Consider the following 12054-nt stretch of genomic DNA (forward strand, 5'->3'; position numbering starts at 1 on the left):
CCATCCATTCTGATCCCCACACATCACGCACACAGCTCTACTCCATCCATTCTGATCCCCACACATCATACACAGCTCTACTCTATCCATCCTGATCCCCACACATCACACACAGTACTACTACTCCATCCATCCTGATTCCCCACACATCACACACACAGCTCTACTCCATCCATTCTGATCCCCACACATCACACACAGCTCTACTCCATCCATCCTGACGTGGGCGTGTTAGAGTGCAGCAGTGTGTGCTCAGCTGTTGGAGAGTGAAGACGTGCAGGCAGCCTCTCCCTCTTCCAGGGGGAGAAGGTCTGCTTTTCCCCAGCGAGTATGCCCTCGCCTGGGGCATCCACTGCCTCCCGGGATGGACCGGCGGGGGGCAGCGAGAGGCAGCCGGTTCCAGGAGCCAATACAGAATTAAGGAGGTCGCAGAGACTGAAAGTGCAAGCGGCAGAAATTAAAGGTAAGCCCCAGGAGGAAGATCTGTACTCCTGGGGTGAAAGAAAGGATGGAGAGACAGCAGAGCAATTAGCCACCCGCTTTAATAAGTACAAGCGGGAGTTTGAGGCAATAAGCGGCAAATTGAAGAAACTGCAGCATGAAGTGCAGGGTCTGAAAGCCCTGCTAGAGACATGCTCAAGAGACCAAAAGAAAGACTATCAGGACGAAATAAAGAACATAATGGAGGAAATTAAGAAACTGACAGCAAGAAAAGACGCTATAAAGGCAAACGGAGGCAGCATGTCGGAGAACTGGAGACACCAGGAGCGCTTTAATAGGAACATTCCATTCTATACCAGCAGTGAAGAGAGTGCAGAGGAAGGCTGCAGAGGGAAAACCCAGCTTTCTGCAAGCCTGCAGCAGCATTCAAACACTGCTAGATCGCAGGGGGTTAATGAACAGAGCCTCAGAGGCGGCCAAGGAAAGCAGAGGACGGGTCACGAGTCTGACGCTAGCATCCCGGCAAGACAAGCCGACCCGCCCCTCTCAGGTTCATCCATGGAAGAGGAAAGTGACAGCGGCGGGTATCTACTCAGCGAGATCCAGAAAATGGAGGCCCCCCCGGATTTGAGCAAGCTGTGCTTCGGGAACGAGACACCTGAAGAGGACACCCGTATCCGCGCAAAAGGCCAGGCGAAGAAGGCTACAGTGGAAGTGGTAAGTTCAAGATATGTGCCACTTCCTGATAATGCAATCCCTGCGGCAGGGGGTCGCCCGGTGTCTGAAGTGGCACCGGGAGCCAGTCAAAAGGGAGAGAAAATAGAACCATTGGTAGCCCCCCGTGTCCAGTCTGGCAAGGTGCTTGCTGCAGGGTCAGACTGCAAGGGGGAGGGGCATAGTAATGATGGTTTCGCGGGCTCGGTGGAGCAAGTACAGTTGGAGCATGTAGCTAAGCAGGTCTCCTCAGACCAGGCTACTGTGGTGGAGGTACAGGAGCCGGGTGAGGGAACTGATGATATGGATTGTTTGCCAATAGTAGATGAGCAGTGCCCTGGAGGGGGGGAGAACGCACAGGCGGCAACGCAGCAGCAGCCGGTGGTCTTTCCTCTCCAGGACAAAGGAAAAGATACTAAAACAAAAGGGACCGGGCAGGGGTTAAATGTATCAAGAAAGGGCAGAGGCGATGCCAGTGTAAAATCAGCAGTGCCAGCAACATTTAATGTAAAACCTGAATCCCAAACTCTCCGGGCTAGTACAGGCACGGGGCTAGTGTCCAGCGGGGAGTTAGGAGTTAAGGCAGCGGATCGTGCACAGGAGACGGAGGGGCGGGGAGCTGAAGCAGCAGGGAGTGGAAAGGCAGGAGTGATTAAAAAGGGGCAGCTGATGAATGAAAGTAAAAAGCAGTCCGGGGTTCTCAGCACTCAGAGGGTTAAAAATGTCCAGGGAAAAAAAATAGATGTAAAAGCAGTAGCGCCCAAGGAAGGTGCTACTGGGAAATCAGTTGGGGCAAGTAAGACAGCACCAGGCCCGAGTGCTAGAGAAACCGCGCCAAAGTCAGTCTCTTTGGAAGATGGTAAAATGAGAAGAGCTGCGAGTTGTAAGAGTGTGGCTGAAATAAAGGAGGGTAAAAGAAGAATGAGTGAGAGCGGTCGGGATGGCCGGCTGGGGGGGACCCATGCCATGCTGCAAAGTGGCTCGTCGGGGACCCTTTCGGTGCAGGCCAGCCCGAAGGTAAAGAAAGTAGCAGGGAAGACGATACAAGCAGTTTCCCAAAACAAGAGGGGAGGGGGAACTGAGGAGGGACAAAAGGGAAATAAAAGAAAGAATGGTGGAGTGCATGAGGGGGTGAAAGTCATAAAGCAAGTAGAAGCAGAGGGAGAGAAGGAGATTGTAATAGATAAGGGAAATGAAGGGCTAAACACTGATAAAGGGGAGGAGGGGAGTGTTGAAAGAACAAAACAGAATAAAATGCAGAATAACAAAGGTGTGGAGGTTGAGGAAAGTAGGGAGAGTGAGGGGAGGGAGAAGAGTGTGGGTGCAGGTGAGAATGCAGGTGAAGGATGCTGGAGTGGAAAAATTATGGAAGGGGGAAAAGGGATTGAGCCTCCCCAGCAAGGGAGCGGGAGCAATAATGAGATGAGTGGAGATGAGAGGGGGGCTATGCCGGGCCCTTCATCTAAGCCCTCCCCTCCCCGCAGTAGTAACCCCCCGGTGGCCCCTGGGGCAAAGAGCTACGCTGGTGCAGTTCAGGGTGATGCGAGGAGGGTTTTGTCTGGTGGCACGGATAGGGATTTAAGACAGCAACTCACGGCCGCTCTGAGACGGGGCGAGAGGTCTGCCCTTATAGATGGTGAGCAGGTGGATTTAAGTTTTTGGGTTCAACGTTTTGGTCTTTCTGCCTTCCGAGAAAATATGGGAAATTGGTCACTCCCAACAGGCGGGCCAAGGGGGACCAGAAGGAATGCAGTCCGTCTTCGGTGGGAAAGTGATGAAACATGCCCTAGGAGGAGTGAGGTGGTTGAACTACTGCTGAAGATGGGCTTCAGGGCACATAACATCTTTGCTCTGATCCATCCCTTCGGTATCCCGGAGTTCGACATCAGTTTCGTAAGGCCAGAGGGTTTGGAACTCTTCTGGACCAATTACGAGCTGGTGAAGAATCGGCCCGGCTGGCGGGATTTCAGGGTCTCCCCCCTGTCCCGCCAGGACGATGTAAAGACGGTGACTGTGTTAACGCGTAATGAGTCTCTGTCTTCGCTTGATATCATGACCTGGTTAAGTCGTTTTGGAGAAGTTAAGGGTGCCCCGGTGAAAAACCGGGATGAATATGGTATCTGGTCCGGGGCATGGACTTTTCTGGTCCAGCTGAGCCGGGCGGGGAACTCAGTGACCCACATCCCCTCCTCGGCCTATCTGGGTAGGGACAGGATCTCGGTCTTCTACCGGGGACAGCCTAAAGTGTGTCACCGATGCGGCGACCCCACCCATTTTAGTGCAGACTGCACTCAGCAGGTGTGCTTCTCATGTGGAGGGGTAGGCCATACAGCCGCATCGTGTAGGGACATACGCTGTCACCTGTGTGGTGTTCTAGGACACCCCTACAGCCGCTGCCCTCGTTCTAGTGCCAACACGGCCCCTGAACCCACGGGTAGGCCTCAGGAGATGCAGGGTGAGGGTCTGCCGGTGGGGGAGGGTGTTGACGGGGGTACTGGGGCTGAGGGTCCAGTGAAGAACGGCAGTAAGACAGCAAGTCAGATGAGACGCCTGGAAGCCAGGAAGGCGGCAAGGGCAGGTGAAACATCTGGGAAAACCATTGGCACGGTCCGCGCCCCTGCCCTTGAGAAAGCTCCTGCTACTGAGGCTCCAGGGGAGAGCGAGTTGGAGGAGGAGACCGAGAGACTGCAGAGGGAAGAGGGGTCCGCCTCTGGCGCCGCTCTGTCATCAAATGAAGATGGCAGAGAATGGCTGGAAAAGAGGCGGAAAAAGGATGTGAAAAAGAAAAAACAACCAGGTAAAAGGAAATCTTCTCCTGCCCCGGGTCAGAGACTAATGGAAGGACAAACCGGCTCCCCTCTGGTGTCTCTTTCAAACCGTTTTCAATCCCTTGAGGGGGAACCTGAATCTCCCTTGCTAGTGGGGGTGACGGGGGAACCCGAGAGGGGTGGGGAGGGGCCGGAGGATGTGACCCCCCCTCCCGTCCTTGGGAAGACTGAGTCCCAGGGGAGGGAGGAGGTACCGAAGCCACCAGACAAAAGTTTGGCGTCCCCTGAAGAAGGAGGGGCAACAATCGAGGGCATGGATATGTCTGCGTCATTAAAGAGAGGAGGAGAGGAATGTGGGTTTTCGGGTGAAGAAAGGGGAAGGGATAAGATAAGAGTCATCCAACCTTAATCACCTTAGATGGCGGCACTCAGTCCGTTGACGCTGGCGACCATTAATGTAGCCAGCATTAAGTCAAATACTGCAAGATTTATGGCCTTTGATTTTTTCAGCCGTGTTGAAGCTGATATTTTATTTTTGCAGGAGACCAGGCTAACAGATTTAGCCAGTATATATCAGGCAAAGAGGGAGTGGACTCACGGGCCCTCCTATTGGTCTCTTGCGGCCGAGCAGTATAGCGGAGTGGCGGTTCTTTTTAAAACCGCAGATGTCACATGCCGACGGGTGATTGAGGTGGAAATGGGGAGGTGTTTGGTCCTAGACGTCCTTGTGGGAGGTCAAGAGCTACGACTGATTAACATCTACGGTCCTCAAAGTCAATGTGAGCGAAAGGACCTTTTCACAAGGATCAAGCCCTATCTTTTTTCAAGCCGGTTGGTAGTCTTTGGTGGAGACTTCAATAACGTCACGAGGCTCTGCGATAGGGGAGGTACCAAAGACAGACTGGATTATGATAGCGTCGCTTTGAATAGAATAGTCAGTGAGGCTCGCCTGGAGGACATCCACATCAGGCATGCCCCAGGCAACACGGTGTTCACCTTCCATAGAGGTAGTAGTAGGTCTAGGATAGACAGGTTTTATTTAAAGGAGGAAGCTGTCTCCTCACCTTTATTGGTGGTGGAGGTGGAGTTCTCCGACCACTGTTTAATTATGTTTACTTTGAATGTTACAGATACCCCTCGGATGGGTAGAGGTTTATGGAAATTGAATTCGGCCCTCCTGGAAGAAGCTGAGATAAGACAGTCCTTTGAGGAGTTCCTTCAGAGCCAGATTCCGCTCATGGGCCTATGTAACAGTAAGTCAGAGTGGTGGGAGATTTTCAAGAAAAGGGCAGCGAGGTATTTCCGTGAGCTCTCTAACCTCAGATCCTTGTCTTGTTATCGTTTATATCAAGGACTGAGGAGGAAACTCGAGAGGCTTGTCTCGGCGGGGGGCAACCGTGAGGAAGTCTCCAGAGTGAAATCCCTGTTAAAAAGGTGCCAGTATGATAGGTACACATCCTTGGTTTTTGAGAGGGATTTCGGGAAATTCCGCTCGCCCGACCCCTACAGAAACTGTAGGATGTCAGTAAATAGTAAGATGGTTACAGGACTGATTGATAGTACAGGGTCTCTGAAGAGGTCCAGTTCAGAGATCCTGGAGGTAGTCAGATCCTACTACTCAGGCCTTCTGGCAGGGAAGGATCAAGATCGAGACAGGCTGTCGACTTTCCTGGCTGAAACCATTCCTGAAGAGAGAGTGACCTCTGGGCTTGACGTTTTGACAGACGCTATCAGAGAAGAGGAAGTGAGACTGGCCTTTGAAGGGCTTAAGCTCAAGAAAACGCCAGGTCCGGATGGCTTATCATCCGAGTTCTACAAAACCTTTAAGGAACAGTTGGTTCCCCTATTGACTGAGGTATATAATGAGTGCCTTTCCTCGGGTACTCTGCCAGAGTCAATGAGGAGGTCAGCCCTGATCATCTTGTCAAAGGGTAAGGATCCGTCCCGGATTGAGAATTGGCGTCCCATAGCGCTGCTCAATACGGACCGGAAGATTTTGGCTAAGGTGCTGTTTAATCGTTTGGTGCGTTTTGCACCGGAGCTGCTTTCGGGTGATCAGCACTGTTCTGTTCCAGGCCGAAGCACATTTAGTGCCGTGCTGAGTGTCCGGGAGGTTGTGGAGCAGGGCAGGGCTGGGAACTGGAGAGGGTTCTTGCTGTCCTTGGATCAGGCAAAGGCTTTTGATAAGGTTAACCATGAGTACCTCTGGTCGGTGCTTTTGAAATATGGTCTGCCGGTAGGGTTTGTCAATTGGTTAAAAACTTTGTACAAAGGGGCTGAGAGTTTCCCGCTGGTGAACGGTTGGGCTGGGCGCCCCTTTTTTGTGGGATCCGGGGTTCGTCAGGGCTGTCCCTTAAGCCCCCTGCTATACGTGTTTGCGATCGACCCCTTTTTAAGGAGGTTGGGTTGTGGGCCGTTGGCGGGGGTTGGGGTGGGCCTGGGGGACTCTGGGCCGGCACTAAAGGTGGTGGCCTACGCCGATGATGTCACGATTTTCGTCTCTTCTCGCGAGGAGGCGGGATGGGTGATGTCGGAGGTTGTGGAGTATTCAGAGGTAACTGGATCCCAGCTCAACTGGGATAAGTGTGGAAGTCTCTGGTTGGGAGAAGGAGACCCTGATTTTAGTCTCTCGGACACCCTCCCAAGACCCCAGGAGTCATTAAAAATTCTGGGCATCCATTTCGGCCAGGGAAATTATCCCGAGACAAATTGGGAAGGCAGACTAAAAGATGCCAGTCAAAAGGTGGACCAATGGAAGGGATGGTCTTTGTCCCTGAGGGAAAAGGTGAGCCTCATCAAAACCTTCCTGCTCCCCTTATTTATCTATCTAGGCAGCGTGTGCATCTTGCCAGAGTCTTCTTGGACACGGATCTATAGCCTGTTCTTCCAGCTGTTATGGGACAACAGGCTGAACCTAGTGAAGCGAGAGGTTACATACCGCCCAAGGAGACTAGGGGGATTGGGTATGGTCAATCCCGTGGTGTTTTTAGTCAACACCTTCTTGAAGATTAATCTAGTCAACTTCCGCAATGAGGAAAGGGCTCCTTGGTGGGTAGTTTCCTCTAAGTCATGGTTTCGGCCCTTTCTCCAGGATTGGGTGAGAGGAGGGCGAGTGAAAGACCTACGCACGCCGCACGGACATCTCCCGGCTTACGTTACTCCGGCTCTGAAGCTTATCCGTCGATGGGGCTTGGGGGCTGTGGAGGTTGAGACTCTCTCGAGGAGGTTCCTTGATAGGAGGGTCCTGACCTCCCGTTTCCAAAAGCCATTGGCCCTCAAGGACTGCCCAGGCCAGGACCTGGAGGGTGGGTTGGTTTTGTTAAATTCAGTGAGGGTCCCTATGAAGTTTTGGGATTTGGCCTGGCGCTCTTTCCACGGAAAGCTGTATGTGAGGGACAATCTGAAGTATAGGAGCACGGAGGAAAGAAATTGCCCCCGTGAGGAGTGTGGCTCTACGGTGGAAACCATGGAGCATTTCCTACTTCAATGTCCCTTCAATACAGAGGTATACAGAAGGGTGGGGATTTCCATCGGCTGGCCCCGGCTGGCTGGACTCTCCTATTCCGAGTGGGCATATGGAGCTTTCAGAGTTCTGGGTGGCCGGGATAAATGCACGTTATATTTAGTCAGCCTAGTGGTTAGATATTTCACGTGGCACGCAAGGTGTCTAGTTTCGACGCGTCAGAAAATCCTCCCGGTGGAAGTAGTATGTAGGGGCATTCTTGATGACCTGGGGAAGGTACGTTCTTGGGAGGGCAGCAGGTTGGGAGCGCCAAAGGCATCTCGGTTATGGAGGGGCCTTTCTTTTACGGTGCCCTAGCCTGTTTCCCTTTCCGATTCCTGGTGGTGGGCTGGTTTTTCTCACACTAATAGCTTTTTGTTTTGTTTTAAGTACAAAAGGAGAAATAGGGCTTGCAAATGACTGAACCAGGACTCAATGGTAAGACGGTGATGGTAAGAGGGTGAAGGGAATTTTCTTTATAGTGAAGAGAATTAAGTGTGTAACAAAATTTAATTAAATTATATTGAGGGAAAAAATAAAAAAAAAAAAAAAAAAAAAAAATAAAAAATAAAAAAAAAAAAATAAAAAAAAAAATAAATTATATTTAAATTATATTTTGTGTATATATGTATATAATATGCTGTAAATATTAGATTAGTTATTGTGTTGGAAAAAAAAAAAAAAAAAAAAAAAGAAAAAAATAAAAAAAAAAAAAAAAAAAAATAAAATAAATAAAAAAAAAATAAAAAAAAAAAAAAAAAAAAAATAAATATATATATAATCACTAATTTTGTAAGTAGGTTATAGTATAACTTCGTAGGGAAACAGAAAATCGTATAAATAATGTAAACATTTCATGTTATCTTCTTTTCATGTCTTAAGGGCCCGGCATAGCGTAGGGGGCTTTATGAGGGGAATGTTCTAGGTGGTACTGTTATTTCATTTCAAATGAGAAAAAAAAAAAAAAAATCTAAAGCCAGTTTATTTGTTTTTCTTCTTCTGGGGAACGTATACTGGCATTGCTGATTTGTCTGGCATTGAGGCTCTTCTGGCACCAGAGAGTCCATGGGCAGTAAGGGAAGATACGGACAGAAAAACTAAAGCAGGAGAAGAGGCAAAGAACAAAAGAGAAGCTCAAAAAAGGTCAAGAGAGGATGAAGAGGTCCTTATTTTTCTGTTTTGTTCAGAAGAAGCAAGCTTCCTGAGCGGACATTGTACGGACTGGAATACACATGTTGTGTTAATTTGTGTTTGATGCTCCAAACTGTGGAGAGAGACAGATTTTTCTTTTGACAATTACTGTTATGTTTCCTAATTTTATAATAAAATAGAGTTCCATCCATCCTGATCCCCACACATCACACTCAGCTCTACTCCATCCATCCTGATCCCCCACACATCACACACACAGCTCTACTCCATCCATCCTGATCCCCCACACATCACACACACAGCTCTACTCCATCCATCCTGATCCCCAAACATCACACACACAGCTCTACTCCATCCATCCTGACCCCCCACACACACAGGTGTACTCCATCCATCCTGATCCCCACACATCACACACACCTCTACTCCATCCATCCTGATCCCCACACATCACACACACCTCTACTCCATCCACCCTGATCCCCCACACATCACACACACAGCTCTACTCCATCCATCCTGATCCCCCACACATCACACACACAGCTCTACTCCATCCATCCTGATCCCCCACACATCACACACACAGCACTACTCCATCCATCCTGATCCCCCACACATCACACACAGCTCTACTCCATCCATCCTGATCCCCACACATCACACATAGCTCTACTCCATCCATCCTGATCCCCCACACATCACACACAGCTCTACTCCATCCATCCTGATCCCCCACACATCACACACACAGCTCTACTCCATCCACCCTGATCCCCCACACATCACACACGGCTCTACTCCATCCATCCTGATCCCCCACACATCACACACACAGCTCTACTCCATCCATCCTGACCCCCACACATCACACACACAGTTCTACTCCATCCATCCTGATCCCCACACATCACACACACAGCTCTACTCCATCCATCCTGATCCCCACACATCACACACACCTCTACTCCATCCACCCTGATCCCCCACACATCACACACACAGCTCTACTCCATCCATCCTGACCCCCACACATCACACACACAGCTCTACTCCATCCATCCTGATCCCCACACATCACACACACAGCTCTACTCCATCCACCCTGATCCCCCACACATCACACACACAGCTCTACTCCATCCATCCTGACCCCCACACATCACACACACAGTTCTACTCCATCCATCCTGATCCCCACACATCACACACACAGCTCTACTCCATCCATCCTGATCCCCACACATCACACACAGCTCGACTCCATCTATCCTGATCCCCACACATCACACACAGCTCTACTCCATCCATCCTGATCCCCACACATCACACACACAGCTCTACTCCATCCATTCTGATCCCCACACATCACGCACACAGCTCTACTCCATCCATTCTGATCCCCACACATCATACACAGCTCTACTCTATCCATCCTGATCCCCACACATCACACACAGTACTACTACTCCATCCATCCTGATTCCCCACACATCACACACACAGCTCTACTCCATCCATTCTGATCCCCACACATCACACACAGCTCTACTCCATCCATCCTGATCCCCACACATCACACACACAGCTCTACTCCATCCATCCTGACCCCCACACATCACACACACAGCTCTACTCCATCCATTCTGATCCCCACACATCACGCACACAGCTCTACTCCATCCATTCTGATCCCCACACATCATACACAGCTCTACTCTATCCATCCTGATCCCCACACATCACACACAGTACTACTACTCCATCCATCCTGATTCCCCACACATCACACACACAGCTCTACTCCATCCATTCTGATCCCCACACATCACACACAGCTCTACTCCATCCATCCTGATCCCCACACATCACACACAGCTCTACTCCATCCATCCTGATCCCCCACACATCACACACACAGCTCTACTCCATCCATCCAGTTCCCCCACACATCACACACACAGCTCTACTCCATCCATCCTGATCCCCAAACATCACACACACAGCTCTACTCCATCCATCCTGACCCCCCACACACACAGGTGTACTCCATCCATCCTGATCCCCACACATCACACACAGCTCTACTCCATCCATCCTGATCCCCACACATCACACACACCTCTACTCCATCCACCCTGATCCCCCACACATCACACACACAGCTCTACTCCATCCATCCTGATCCCCCACACATCACACACACAGCTCTACTCCATCCATCCTGATCCCCCACACATCACACACACAGCTCTACTCCATCCATCCTGATCCCCCACACATCACACACAGCTCTACTCCATCCATCCTGATCCCCACACATCACACATAGCTCTACTCCATCCATCCTGATCCCCCACACATCACACACAGCTCTACTCCATCCATCCTGATCCCCCACACATCACACACACAGCTCTACTCCATCCACCCTGATCCCCCACACATCACACACGGCTCTACTCCATCCATCCTGATCCCCCACACATCACACACACAGCTCTACTCCATCCATCCTGACCCCCACACATCACACACACAGCTCTACTCCATCCATCCTGATCCCCCACACATCACACACACAGCTCTACTCCATCCATCCTGATCCCCCAGACATCACACACACAGCTCTACTCCATCCATCCTGATCCCCCACACATCACACACAGCTCTACTCCATCCATCCTGATCCCCACACATCACACATAGCTCTACTCCATCCATCCTGATCCCCCACACATCACACACAGCTCTACTCCATCCACCCTGATCCCCCACACATCACACACGGCTCTACTCCATCCATCCTGATCCCCCACACGGCTCTACTCCATCCATCCTGATCCCCCACACATACCACACACAGCTCTACTCCATCCATCCTGACCCCCACACATCACACACACAGTTCTACTCCATCCATCCTGATCCCCACACATCACACACACAGCTCTACTCCATCCATCCTGATCCCCACACATCACACACACAGCTCTACTCCATCCACCCTGATCCCCCACACATCACACACACAGCTCTACTCCATCCATCCTGACCCCCACACATTACACACACAGTTCTACTCCATCCATCCTGATCCCCACACATCACACACACAGCTCTACTCCATCCATCCTGATCCCCACACATCACACACAGCTCGACTCCATCTATCCTGATCCCCACACATCACACACAGCTCTACTCCATCCATCCTGATCCCCACACATCACACACAGCTCTACTCCATCCATCCTGATCCCCCACACATCACACACACAGCTCTACTCCATCCATCCAGATCCCCCACACATCACACACACAGCTCTACTCCATCCATCCTGATCCCCAAACATCACACACACAGCTCTACTCCATCCATCCTGACCCCCCACACACACAGGTGTACTCCATCCATCCTGATCCCCACACATCACACACAGCTCTATTCCATCCATCCTGATCCCCACACATCAC

General features: G+C 50.8%; 1 protein-coding gene across 2 annotated transcripts; it reads left to right on the forward strand.

Annotated features, from left to right (window-relative positions):
* The first annotated feature begins 257 nt into the window (after positions 1-257).
* LOC136629203 (uncharacterized) lies at positions 258-7949 on the forward strand. Of its 2 annotated transcripts, none has more exons than XM_066605380.1 (2): positions 258-1158; positions 7816-7949. In XM_066605380.1, the coding sequence occupies exons 1-2, from the start codon at positions 331-333 to the stop codon at positions 7843-7845; spliced, it is 858 nt and encodes a 285-aa protein (XP_066461477.1). In that variant the 5' UTR covers positions 258-330; the 3' UTR covers positions 7846-7949. The 2 variants fall into 2 exon arrangements, with proteins under 2 accessions (XP_066461477.1, XP_066461476.1); XM_066605379.1 differs by lacking the exon at positions 7816-7949 and adding an exon at positions 5054-5158.
* The last annotated feature ends 4105 nt before the right edge of the window (positions 7950-12054 follow it).

This window comes from Eleutherodactylus coqui, chromosome 5, assembly GCF_035609145.1.
Source record: "Eleutherodactylus coqui strain aEleCoq1 chromosome 5, aEleCoq1.hap1, whole genome shotgun sequence".
Lineage (NCBI taxonomy): Eukaryota > Metazoa > Chordata > Amphibia > Anura > Eleutherodactylidae > Eleutherodactylus > Eleutherodactylus coqui.